At 41.3% G+C, this 13,896-nt stretch overlaps 1 protein-coding gene across 1 annotated transcript in view; it reads left to right on the top strand.

The window, feature by feature from the left end:
• Positions 1 to 2,102: 2,102 nt before the first annotated feature.
• Positions 2,103 to 13,896, top strand: part of vtg3 (vitellogenin 3, phosvitinless) — a 76,321-nt gene continuing 64,527 nt past the window's right edge. Inside the window, exons 1-7 of the mRNA XM_061975467.1 lie at positions 2,103 to 2,142; positions 2,210 to 2,230; positions 2,301 to 2,452; positions 8,605 to 8,856; positions 8,935 to 9,096; positions 10,858 to 11,006; positions 11,078 to 11,228. Of these exons, the coding sequence (XP_061831451.1) occupies positions 2,103 to 2,142; positions 2,210 to 2,230; positions 2,301 to 2,452; positions 8,605 to 8,856; positions 8,935 to 9,096; positions 10,858 to 11,006; positions 11,078 to 11,228 (927 nt within the window). The remainder of the gene's footprint in view (positions 2,143 to 2,209; positions 2,231 to 2,300; positions 2,453 to 8,604; positions 8,857 to 8,934; positions 9,097 to 10,857; positions 11,007 to 11,077; positions 11,229 to 13,896) is intronic.

Raw genomic sequence — 13,896 nt, 5'->3', positions numbered from 1 at the left:
AACTTGAAATCTCCATCTCCATAGAGCAGGTCAGCAGCAGGAAGCATGAAGTGCTCTAAAACTTGCTGGTAGACGGCTGCGTTGACCCTGGATCTCAGGAAACAGAGTGGACCGACACCAGCAGATGACATGGCACCCCAAACCATCACTGATGGTGGAAACTTTACACTAGACTTCAGGCAACGTGGATCCTGTGCCTCTCCTGTCTTCCTCCAGACTCTGGGACCTCGATTTCCAAAGGAAATGCAAAATTTGCATGGTTAGGTGATGGTTTGGGGTGCCATGTCATCTGCTGGTGTCGGTCCACTCTGTTTCCTGAGATCCAGGGTCAACGCAGCCGTCTACCAGCAAGTTTTAGAGCACTTCATGCTTCCTGCTGCTGACCTGCTCTATGGAGATGGAGATTTCAAGTTCCAACAGGACTTGGCGCCTGCACACAGCGCAAAATCTACCCGTGCCTGGTTTACGGACCATGGTATTTCTGTTCTAAATTGGCCCGCCAACTCTCCTGACCTTAGCCCCATAGAAAATCTGTGGGGTATTGTGAAAAGGAAGATGCAGAATGCCAGACCCAAAAACGCAGAAGAGTTGAAGGCCACTATCAGAGCAACCTGGGCTCTCATAACACCTGAGCAGTGCCAGAAACTCATCGACTCCATGCCACGCCGCATTAACGCAGTAATTGAGGCAAAAGGAGCTCCAACCAAGTATTGAGTATTGTACATGCTCATATTTTTCATTTTCATACTTTTCAGTTGGCCAACATTTCTACAAATCCCTTTTTTGTATTAGCCTTAAGTAATATTCTAATTTTGTGACACACGGAATTTTGGATTTTCATTTGTTGCCACTTCAAATCATCAAAATTAAATGAAATAAACATTTGAATGCATCAGTCTGTGTGCAATGAATAAATATAATGTACAAGTTACACCTTTTGAATGCAATTACTGAAATAAATCAAGTTTTTCAAAATATTCTAATTTACTGGCTTTTACCTGTACACACACATAACACTCATCTACTCATTGTTGAGTTAAGGGTTGAATTGTCCATCCTTGTTCTATTCTCTGTCACTATTTTCTAACCATGCTGAACACCCTTTCGCAGGTACCCAGAAAGGTTTCGAGTACCACCAAAAAAACTGAATCTCTGAAGACAGTATAAAAATCTGTGTTAAAGGTGTACAAATACTGTTTGTATAATAAGCATGTTATTTTTTACAAATGAGTTCAGTACTAAAAAGAAAAGAATGTGGCTTAAGTACAGTTTTTTAATTGAGCTGCTGCATTTTTTGGTTGGGTTGTTTATTTATTTTGAGTAACTTCTATACATTTCTAAAAGGGGAGGAATGTAATAGAGTGATCTATGTTTGTCTGTTGCCATCTCCTGGGGAATGTTGGCTATAGCGTACTGGGGTTACTTTTTGGTTGGCCAACGATTTACGTGGTGTTGCGCACCTGACGTCACTCAGGGTCCGCATGGAGCTGGAGGGGGCGTGGCTTCCAGCTCCGCTTGAATTTCGGGAGAAAATTTGTCCCGGGAGGTTTTCGGGAGAGGCACTGAATTTCGGGAGTCTCCCGGAAAATCCGGGAGGGTTGGCAAGTATGACTCCAGTTGAAATACAGGACTCTCTGAAAAAATTGTGGTGTGGCTATTTCAAGATGCACAATAAGGAAGCACTTGAAGAAAAATGGGCTGCATGGTCGAGTCGTATGTGTGTGTATGTACTACTGCCTAGTTTCTCTTGTTATATTCTTCTTTTTAATGTTATATTTTTATTCTTATTGTTGCTTCTTATTTTTATTCTGATTGTTATATTTCCTATTTTATTTCCATTTATACCCCCATTATTTATTTTTTAAATTGGATCTCAGTTCTGTACACTGCTGCTGGAATTTCAATTTTCCTGAGGGAACTCTCCTGAAGGAATCAATAATAGTTTGTGTACATAGTAGTTTGTGCATGTATTCCTGTGCCGGCGGTATCAGTGCGTGTTGTGTCGCGGTGACAATGTCAGCCTTGAGGTCAGGTGACCCTCAGCAGAGGTCAAAGAAGGCATAAAAGAGGAGGCGAAACAGAAACATGTGCCTGCATTGAAGATGAGGAGACTCCTGCTCTGCTGCCTGGTGGCTCTGACCAGTAAGTCTGAGAGAACAATTCTACTTGCATGAAGCGCACTTTCTAATTACGTGTGTGTTGTTTGCAGCGTGTCAAAGTGTCCGCTACGGTGAGTACGGCCGCAAACACTCCACCACCACAACACGGGCTTCTCTAAAGCAGCGTTCCACGGCTTGCAGAGTTCAGCCTGAACCCCAAGAAAACCTACGAGTATCGCTACGAAGGACTGCTGAATGTCGGCCTGGGCATGTCCAACCTGGCAGAGGCTGGCGCCAAGGTCACCTGCAAGGTCAAGATTATGGGCGGGACTTCCCAGACCTTCCTTCTGCAGGTCAGCAAAGACAAACCTCTTTAAAGTACAAATGAATGTCATGTTGAGGCGTCTGCATTAGGGCTGCAGCTAACGATTATTTTTCTATCGATTAATCTATAGATTATTTTTTCGATTAATCGGTTAATCTATAGATTATTTTTTCGATTAATCTATAGATTATTTTTCCTTTTACCGATAATTTTTTTTATTTAAAATGAAGAGAGAAAAAAAAAAGTAGGCCAGTTTTTTCAAAAGGCATGGCTTTTATTTACAAAAAAAAAAAGGTATGGCCACTCAGTCAACATTGACAACAACATGACAAAATATTCTGTAACAATGTAAACATTTAAAACTTTTAACATTTAACAAAATTAAAAGTAGCTTATTTGCTTTTTAATGTGCAAATATAAAAGTAAACATCCAGTGCAAATCTTAATATTCTGGAATAGTATAAGCATTTAAAAAGTAAAAGTATTGCTTATTTTGCTTTAAAATGTGCAAAAATAAAGATAAACATCCAATACAAAAAAGTGCAAAACGGAAATATTCTGTAACAAGTGTAAACATTTCAACAAAAGTAAAAGTATTGCTTATTTGCTAAAATGTGCAAAAATAAAGCTAAACATCCAATACAAAAAAGTGTACAGTGTAAACATTTCAACAAAAGTAAAAGTATTGCTTATTTTGCTTAATAACACAACAATGATAGTATGATTAAAGTGAAAGTTAATTGTTGGTTTGTACATAGTATATGTAACTGTTAATGTTGTAAAAGGTATTTGCACAACTAATTAACGTTAGCGTTTGTGACACGTCTTGTGCCGTGGGGTTCTTTCAGGACCGACAGACTGAACGCCAGACGGCTTTGCCAGGTTTACAATCTTTTAATTTTACACAAAGTCTTTTCTCTTCCAACTCTTTTCTCTTTCTTTCCTCGCTTTTCAGCTCCTCTTCCTCGCTCGCTCGTCGTCCCCTGTCTCTTGCGGCGTCGCTCCCGGCGCGCCCCGCCTCGCCGCTCGCTCGCCGCCGCCGCCTCTCCACAGCGTTAAAGAGGAGCGCGTCTTTGTAAACACTGAACAGGCACGCCAAACGCGCCTCTCAGAGCGAAACGGTGCTTTAGTTTATGAATTTACAACGCAGATACAAATGACACATTCATGTTTTTGTGTAATAATGACAACGTATACGCACGCGGACGATTGACTTGTTGATGGTGATGGCAAGAACGCTGTCGGGGCTTTTCTTTTCAAATGTTCGTTCATAGCCGTTGTGCTGCTATGATAGGCCATTTCCGCTCGACACAGTGTGCATACAACAACATTATTAGGCCGTTTATTGAAATACTCCGACACTTTTGACGACTTTTGGCGTGCTTTTTTTCCCCTCGCTCGCATCGTCTGCTTTGCGCTCCGCCATGACAGTAGTGTGACGTAAATATGCGACGCGCCGACGCACAAAAACGGCGTCGACGTATTTATGTAACCGATGACGTCGACTACGTCGACGCGTCGTTTCAGCCTTAGTCTGCATCCAGGTAGAGTACCATTTGTAAGAATTTGCTCTCTTCTCAATATGTATTTCATATTCAATACAGAGCACAGAATGCTTTGTAAATTAAAATAATATATATTTATAATTTTTATCAATTTAATTTAATTTGCAATATTTATTAATCAAATAAATAAACTAGAACCATAGCACTATAGATACATACATGTAAAATAAATACACCAGAGCTACAATAAATGATTAAATATACAATAAATAAATAAACACATCCACAATAAATACAGCAACCTGAGCTACAGTGCATGAATGATTATATATGCAGTAAATATGAACTTTAATAAACACATACATATTCAATAAATAAACCTGAATGACAATAAATAATTATGCAAATAATAAATAAACCTGAACTACAACATGGGGGTGGTATAGCTCGGTTGGTAGAGTGGCCGTGCCAGCAACTTGAGGGTTCCAGGTTCGATCCCCGCTTCCGCCATCCTAGCCACTGCCGTTGTGTCCTTGGGCAAGACACTTTACCCACCTGCTCCCAGTGCCACCCACACTGCTTTAAATGTAACTTACATATTGGCTTTCACTATGGAATAGCGCTTTGAGTCACTAGAGAATAGCGCTATATAAATATAATTCAATTCAATTCAATACAATAAATTATTAAATGTACAATAAATAAATCAACATGGTACAGTATCATTTGATCTATTTTCAATATGTGTTTTATTGTCAATACAGACTGCATTTTAAATTCAAATATATATATATATATATATATATATATATATATATATATAAAAATATATATATATATATATATATATATATATATATATATATATATATATATATATATATATATATATATATATATATATATATATATATCATACTTGCCAACCCTCCCGGATTTTCCGGGAGACTCCCGAAATTCAGCGCCTCTCCCGAAAACCTCCCAGGACAAATTTTCTCCCGAAAATTTCCCGAAATTCAGGCGGACTCAGGTCCTCCACAATATAAACAGCGTACCTGCCCAATCACGTTATAACTATAGAATGATGGAGGGCGAGTTCTTGGTTTCTTATGTGGGTTTATTGTTAGGCAGTTTCATTAACGTCCTCCCAGCGTGGCAACAACACACAACAACAGCAGTCACTTTTTTGTATACCGTAAAGCAGTTCGTCTGCCGTAAACAGCAATGTTGTGACACTCTTAAACAGGACAATACTGCCATCTAGTGCATTTGATGAAAGCACTTTTGTGCGGGCCACAGAGCAATGCATATCAGAGAGGGTGTTCAGCATGGTTCGAAAAATAGTGACAGAGAATAGAACAAGGATGGACAATTCAACCCTTAACTCAACAATGAGTAGATGAGTGTTATGTGTGTGTATATGTGTAAATAAATGAACACTGAAATTCAAGTATTTATTTTATATATATATATATATATATATATATATATATATATATATATATATATATATATATATATATAGCTTGAATACACTGAACGTCAAGTATTTCTTATATGTATATATATATATGAAATACTTAACTTGGTGAATTCTAGCTGTAAATATACTCCTCCCCTTTTAGCCACGCCCCCAACCACGCCCCCGTCCCACCCCGACCAAGGCGCACCGGATTATAAGGCGCACTGTCAGCTTTTGAGAAAATTGAAGGTTTTTAGGTGCGCCTTATAGTGCGGAAAATACGGTACCTTAAAGGTAGAAAAGCGCTATACAAGCATAACCCATTTACCATTTAAACATAAATGTAAAATAAATAAATACATCTGACCTACGATAAATACATAAACAAACCTGAACTACAATAAATACATGAATAAATAAATATTCAGTACATAAATAAACCTGAACAACAATGAATTATTAAATATACAATAAATAAATACATACTTTTACAATGAATAAATCAACCTGGACTACAGTGCATGAACAAATAGATATGCAATAAATAAATAGGAACTATTATAAACAAAATACATATTCAATAAATAAATGAACCTGAATATTATACAAATAATAAATAAACCTGAACTACAATAAATGATTAAATGTACAATAAATCAATCAATATGGTACAGTACAGTACAATTTGTAAGAATGTGCTCTTTTTTCAATATGTATTTTCAACACAGACTGCATTGTAAATTCAAATATATATATATATATATATATATATATATATATATATATATATATATATATATATATATATATATATATAATTGTTTTGCTTAATTAATTTAATTGAATTTGCATTATTTATTAATGATATACAAATGAACCTTAACCACAGCACTATGAAAACATAAATGAAAAATAAATAAATACACCTGACCTACAGTAAATACATAAACAAACCTGAACTACAATAAATACATAAATGTACAATAGCGAATAGACCTGAACTACAATAAATGCATACATAAATAAATATACAGTACACAAATAAACCTGAACAACAATAAATGATTAAATATACAATAAATAAATAAATACTTTTACAAGAAATAAATCAACCTGGACTACAATAAATACATACATACATTTTTTTTTACAATGCATAAGTTAACCTGAAGTACAACAAATAAATACGTACACAATAAGTAAATAAACCTAAATACACAATAAATAAATACATAATAAATAAATAATTATTAGAATTATGTGACATGCAACAATAAAATTATGGGTCGGACCATTTTGATGGCCCGCCATCAAATGATGTGACGGGCCACTATAAAATGATATGTCAGACCACGTAAAATGGTGTGGTGGGCCACAATAAAATGTAGTGGCATCCTAGAATTAAATACAATTATGTCGGGCCACTTTACAATTATATGCCACACCACATAAAATTATGTGGTGGGCCACTTTAAAATTATGGGACAGGCCAAGATAAAATAAAGTGGTGGGCCAATTTAAAATGTTGTGGGGCTACAATAAAATATGTGTTGGACCACGATTAAATGGTGTGGTTGGCCACAGTAAAGTGGTGTAGCGGGGAACATTAAAATATCGTATCGGGCCACAGTAAAATGATATGGCAGGCCACATTAGAATTATGGGACAGGCCAAGTTAAAATGACAGGGCGAACTACAATATAATGATTTAGGGGAACAAACAAAATGATGTGTTGGCGCACTTTAAATTATCTGGCAGGCTGCATAAAATGTTGTGGACGCCACAATAACATTATATGGTGGAGACAATAAAATGGTGTGGTGGACCACAATAAAATTATGTGTTGGACCACAATAAAATGATGTGGCGGGCCACAATAAAATGATGTGGCGCGCCACAATAAAATGTGATGGACCACGATAAAATGGTGTGGCGGGCCACAATAAAATTATGTGTTGGACCACAATAAAATGGTGTGGCGGGCCACAATAAAATGATGTGGCGCGCCACAATAAAATGATGTGATGGACCACGATAAAATGGTGTGGTGGGCCACAATAAAATTATGTGTTGGACCACAATAAAATGGTGTGGCGGGCCACAATAAAATGATGTGACGCGCCACAATAAAATGATGTGATGGACCACGATAAAATGGTGTGGCGGGCCACAATAAAATTATGTGTTGGACCACAATAAAATGGTGTGGCGGGCTACTTTAAAATTGTCATGACTTGGTCTATGGCGTGGTTTGTTCTCCCGTGGTGCAAATGAACATTTGGACCAGACATGACTTGCAGGTGAATACATATTTAATTTTACAGAAACAAAAGGAACAAACTAAAGGCGCGCACAAGGGCGGAAGTACAAAACTTGACTATAAACACAAAACTTGCACAAGGGCAGAGACTATGAACAATGAAACAAAACTTGCAAACTATGGCTTGAATAAAGAAAACTTACTTGGCATGGACGATGGGCATGAAAAGGAGTTAGAAATGTGTCGAGCATAAATGTGGGGATGTCACCAGAAAGACAAACTAAAAACAATGAACTTAAATACTACAGACCTGATTAACGAAAACAGGTGCGTGACTCATAACGTGAAACAGGTGCGTGACGTGACAGGTGAAAACTAATGGGTTGCTATGGTGACAATCAAGAGTGCACAATGAGTCCAGACGTGGAACAGGTGAAACTAATGGGGTAATCATGGAAACAAGACAAGGGAGTGAAAAGACAGAAACTAAACAAAACATGACTTAAAACAAAACATGATTACACAGACATGACAAAAATGATGGGACAGGCCAAGATTAAACGATGTGGCGGACCAGATTTGGCCCTCGGGCCTTAAGGTTGTTACCTGTGTTGTAGAAGAAACCTTGCCTCTCATGGAAGCAGACTTCGTCAGTTTGATTGATTGATTGATTGAAACTTTTATTAGTAGATTGCACAGATTGTTCTTGCTCCCAGACGAGATAGGACAGCACTGGTCAGGTAGGACAGACCGACCGTCTTCTTGGATCCAAAGCCCTGGGAGTAGTGATCAGAGAAGACACGTGGAAGACTCGAGACGTTTTCTATTCATGTTTATAATAATCCATCAGTTGAGTAAAGTCTTGATTGGTGACCAGACTTTTCATTCTCATCCTCAGCTGATTCAACTCCATGTTGTCTTTTAAGACGGTCTGCTCTTCTCTGGTTCCAAGGTTTCAGATTTGGCCTTTGAGGAGTTCAACGGCTTCCCGGGGAAGAACACCTTCACCGTCTCCCCCAAACTGACTCGGCGCATCTCGGCCCAGCTGGTCAAACCCTTCATGTTCGACTTCGCCAACGGCCACGTGGGCAACATCCACGCCTCGGCCGGGATATCCGACACCGTCGTCAACATGGTCCGAGGAATCCTCAGCTTCTTCCACGTCAGCGTGAAGACCACGCAGAGCGTGTACGAGCTGGAGGAGGTGACCAGACACTCGCCTGGTCGGCGTGAGTCACAAACCGTGTTGCTAAAAAAAACCAACACATTTTTGGTTTCATAGATCGGCATTCACGGCATGTGTCAGAGCAACTACGCTATCCAGGAGAACCGCACCACCAAGGACATGACCGTCACCCAGGTTGTGGACGTCACCAACTGCAGGGACAAGGCCGCCATCTACAGAGGAATGGCCACCGCCGTGCCGGACGACATTTCCAAACAGGTCCGCTCAAACACGAATCTGCAAATGACTTCATATTCAAAACGTATTCGCTAACGTGCGTGAACTGTTCTTTAAAGGGGAACATTATCACCAGGTTTCACTGTCGCTGTAGTTAAAAAGCTCCTCGGTGGCAAGGCCCCGGGGGTGGATGAGATCCGCCCAGAGTTCCTTAAGGCTCTGGATGCTGTGGGGCTGTCTTGGTTGACAAGACTCTGCAGCATCGCGTGGACATCGGGGGCGGTACCTCTGGATTGGCAGACCGGGGTGGTGGTTCCTCTCTTTAAGAAGGGGAACCGGAGGGTGTGTTCTAACTATCGTGGGATCACACTCCTCAGCCTTCCCGGTAAGGTCTATTCAGGTGTACTGGAGAGGAGGCTACGCCGGATAGTCGAACCTCGGATTCAGGAAGAACAGTGTGGTTTTTGTCCTGGTCGTGGAACTGTGGACCAGCTCTATACTCTCGGCAGGGTCCTTGAGGGTGCATGGGAGTTTGCCCAACCAGTCTACATGTGCTTTGTGGACTTGGAGAAGGCATTCGACCGTGTACCCCGGGAAGTCCTGTGGGGAGTGCTCAGAGAGTATGGGGTAACGGACTGTCTTATTGTGGCAGTTCGCTCCCTGTATGATCAGTGTCAGAGCTTGGTCCGCATTGCCGGCAGTAAGTCGGACACGTTTCCAGTGAGGGTTGGACTCCGCCAAGGCTGCCCTTTGTCACCGATTCTGTTCATAACCTTTATGGACAGAATTTCTAGGCGCAGTCAGGGCGTTGAGGGGATCTGGTTGGGTGGCTGCAGGATTAGGTCACTGCTTTTGCAGATGATGTGGTCCTGATGGCTTCATCTGGCCAAGATCTTCAGCTCTCACTGGATCGGTTCGCAGCCGAGTGTGAAGCGACTGGGATGGGAATCAGCACCTCCAAGTCCGAGTCCATGGTTCTCTCCCGGAAAAGGGTGGAGTGCCATCTCCGGGTTGGGGAGGAGATCTTGCCCCAAGTGGAGGAGTTCAAGTACCTCGGAGTCTTGTTCACGAGTGGGGGAAGAGTGGATCGTGAGATCGACAGGCGGATCGGTGCGGCGTCTTCAGTAATGCGGACGCTGTATCGATCCGTTGTGGTGAAGAAGGAGCTGAGCCGGAAGGCAAAGCTCTCGATTTACCGGTCGATCTACGTTCCCATCCTCACCTATGGTCATGAGCTTTGGGTCATGACCGAAAGGACAAGATCACGGGTACAAGCGGCCGAAATGAGTTTCCTCCGCCGGGTGGCGGGGCTCTCCCTTAGAGATAGGGTGAGAAGCTCTGTCATTCGGGGGGAGCTCAAAGTAAAGCCACTGCTCCTCCACATGGAGAGGAGCCAGATGAGGTGGTTCGGGCATCTGGTCAGGATGCCACCCGAACGCCTCCCTAGGAAGGTGTTTCGGGCACGTCCGACCGGTAGGAGGCCACGGGGAAGACCCAGGACACGCTGGGAAGACTATCTCTCCCGGCTGGCCTGGGAACGCCTCGGGATCCCCCGGGAGGAGATGGACGAAGTGGCTGGGGAGAGGGAAGTCTGGGCTTCCCTGCTTAGGCTGCTGCCCCCGCGACCCGACCTCGGATAAGCGGAAGAAGATGGATGGATGGATGGATATATATATATACATATATATATATCTTAACCACGCCCCCTACCACGCCCCCCACCCCCCACCTCCCGAAATCGGAGGTCTCAAGGTTGGCAAGTATGCGGTCAGGTTCCAGCTCATGTGTTGTCTTCCTCGGCAGAGAGGGGACTCCATCGTCTCCACCATGAGGTACGTGTACACCATCAAGCCGACCACAGAGGGGGGTCTCATTTGCAAGGCGCACTGTTTGGAGCAGCAACACTTCAGCCCTTTCAACGTGAAAGGCGGAAGCTTCAAGATGCAAGCAACGTAAGACTTGAAGACGCCGCAGAGTCTCCTCGCACGCATTCTGTTTTCAATTGCATCCGTTGTTGCTGCAGGAAGGAACTGGTGCTGCTGGATGTGACGGACACGCTCTCAGCTGTCACCTTTACTGCCATGGAAGACCGAGGAAATATTGTTTACAAGTTTATTGACGCCACGGCAGAACTTCCCATCATCATGCAGAACTTGGATGGACCACTAGCAAAGGTAATCATCCAATTATGGAACGTGTGTGTGTGTGTGTGTGTGTGTGTGTGTGTGTGTGTGTGTGTGTGTGTGTGTGCAGGCCCGGCCCTAACCAATCTGGCGCCCTAGGCAAGATTTTAGGTGGCGCCCCCCCCACATCGGCAGTGAAGTGTATATACTCACAAGAAACCGAATAGCTTTGTCTTTGACCTTTTTTTTACTTAAAGAAAGCAAATTAACAATCAGAATAGTTAACAAGATAAAAAAAAATATGAATAAATAAATGAATGCAAAAAATAAAAAATTAATATATGAAATACAATATTTTTTACATACATATTGCTTAATTTACATTAATGATGTGCACTTTAACAACTAGGCTTACAACTATACCTAATATATAAAGGGGTGGAAAAGTGACTATTACCTGCAGGGCAAACATTAGCTAACCAGAAAGCAATAACAATGTAAACAAAAAACACCTGCTTAAAAGATCTAATACAAATGTCCCTGAGGAATGTAAGGTGGGAGTACTGTAATTACCTAACGTTACATTATTATTTTCCACAACAATTTAGCCCCCTCCACAATATTAACCCGACGTTAAAACAGAACTAGCTATTTATTGATTAGCAATTGCCGAATCATGTAACATTAGCTTAATGCTAAAAAGCAAGGTTACTATCACATTCTGTAACAGACAAATAATTTCATGTAGGCTAACGTTACCTACCTGCTACCTCTTGTCTTTTTCTCGTTTCTCATCCTCTTCTTTTCTCTTTTTTCCTCCCTGGGCACCTGAAAGTTTTGGCCGTTTTGACATCTTGTGTTGATTTTTTGATGTGGTGACGTCCAAAAAGAGTCATACGGGAAGGGAGGGGGCGCACCGTGCGGGGGGGTGTAATGTTGTAACAAATAATATTGCTATTATATAGGCTTTACTTTGCATTTTAATTAACGTGGGATTATTTTTTTGTATTTAGAAATAATAGTACCAACTTTTTTTTCTTTTTCTCCAACATTTGTGGCACTGGCGTGGCGCCCCCTGATGGACGGCGCCCTTAGCATTTGCCTATACGGCCTATGGCACGGGCCGGCCCTGTGTGTGTGTGTGTGTATATATATGTGTATATGTATGTATGTATGTATGTATATATATACATTTTTTTTTTACTAGCTTGCTCAAAGAGGGGCGTATTTTAGAAGTGTTGTACTAGTGATAAAGATCTTTTTAGAAGATCTGAAGGGGGAATTGTCGGAGGCAGATATTTACATATATCCGAATTTAAGTGTTACTTCTTTTTATTTCATAATCATATTACAAAACAGCTCGTGTTTTTCTTCCAAATGTGGTCTTTTGGTTGTCTGCAAAACTGTGTGCTTAACCTTGAATGAGGAATGTTAGAGAGAGATAATGGACATTTGTTTTGGCTAGAGACACAGGACTGCCAGGGACTTAAGGGGGGAAGAGGGTGTTTCGGGGGGAGAGACCATCTTAGCGGGGCGAGCCGAATGTTCTATGCTGTCTCTGTCAATGTATATATATGTGCAAAGCTTTGCAAATATATTACAAAATACCTATTCTGTCTCTGGTGGTTTTTCAACTCAGCTTTAAGTGTCGTAAAGAGCTTGGGAGCGACTTGTGACTTGAATTCCCTGGGAGGAACAACTGGTCCAAAACGCAACAATATATATATATATATATATATATATATATATATATATATATATATATATATATATATATATATATATACCGTATTTTCCGCACCATAAGGCGCCCTGGGTTATAAGCCGCGCCTTCAATGAACGGCATATTTCAAAACTTTGTCCACCTATAAGCCGCCCCGTGTTGTAAGCCGCATCTAACTGCGCTAAAGGAATGTCAAAAAAACAGTCAGATAGGTCAGTCAAACTTTAATAATATATTAAAACCAGCGTGATGTGGGCGCGCATGGAGTCGTATATCAACATGGACGGAGCTGCGTGAAAAAAGCCACCCGGCCTCTTCGCGTAAACTTAAACTTACCTTAACCACTCGCTCATCTTTTCTTCATCCATCCCTTCGAGTTAGCTTTTATGATGACGCCGGCTGGAAAGGTCTCTTTTGGCAAGGTCTTCCTTTTGAATATCACCATGGGTGGAAGTTTCTGGCCATTAGCATGGCAAGCTAGAACCACAGTGAAGGATGACTTCTCATTCCCTGTGGTGCGAATATTCACCGTACGTGCTCCCGTTGTATCCACAGTGCGGTTCACAGGAATATCAGTTGCTGTGAAATAGTAATCCGTGTGCGGATGGAGAGATTGCGTCTTTTCATGAACCGGATCCCTGTCGTTTAGTAGGAGCCATTTTGTGGTCTTTACAGATGTAAACACACAAAGGAAATGAAAAGTACAGTAATATCCGCGCGCTTTTTCTTCTTCTACACGGGCGGGTGGTTGCTTACAGTAGAAGAAGAAGCGCTTCCTGTTCTATGGGGGCGGGTGCTTACCTTGGCGGTTGCTTGCGTAGAAGAAGAAGCGCTTCCTGTTCTACCGGGAAAAAAGATGGCGGCTGTTTACCGAAGTTGCGAGACCGAAACTTTATGAAAATGAATCTTAATATTAATCCATATATAAAGCGCACCGGGTTATAAGGCGCACTGTCAGCTTTTGAGAAAATTTGTGGTTTTTAGGTGCGCCTTATA

This window comes from Nerophis lumbriciformis, linkage group LG14 (assembly GCF_033978685.3).
Source record: "Nerophis lumbriciformis linkage group LG14, RoL_Nlum_v2.1, whole genome shotgun sequence".
Taxonomy (NCBI): Eukaryota; Metazoa; Chordata; class Actinopteri; order Syngnathiformes; family Syngnathidae; genus Nerophis; species Nerophis lumbriciformis.
This window is presented reverse-complemented; position numbering and strand designations above follow the sequence as displayed.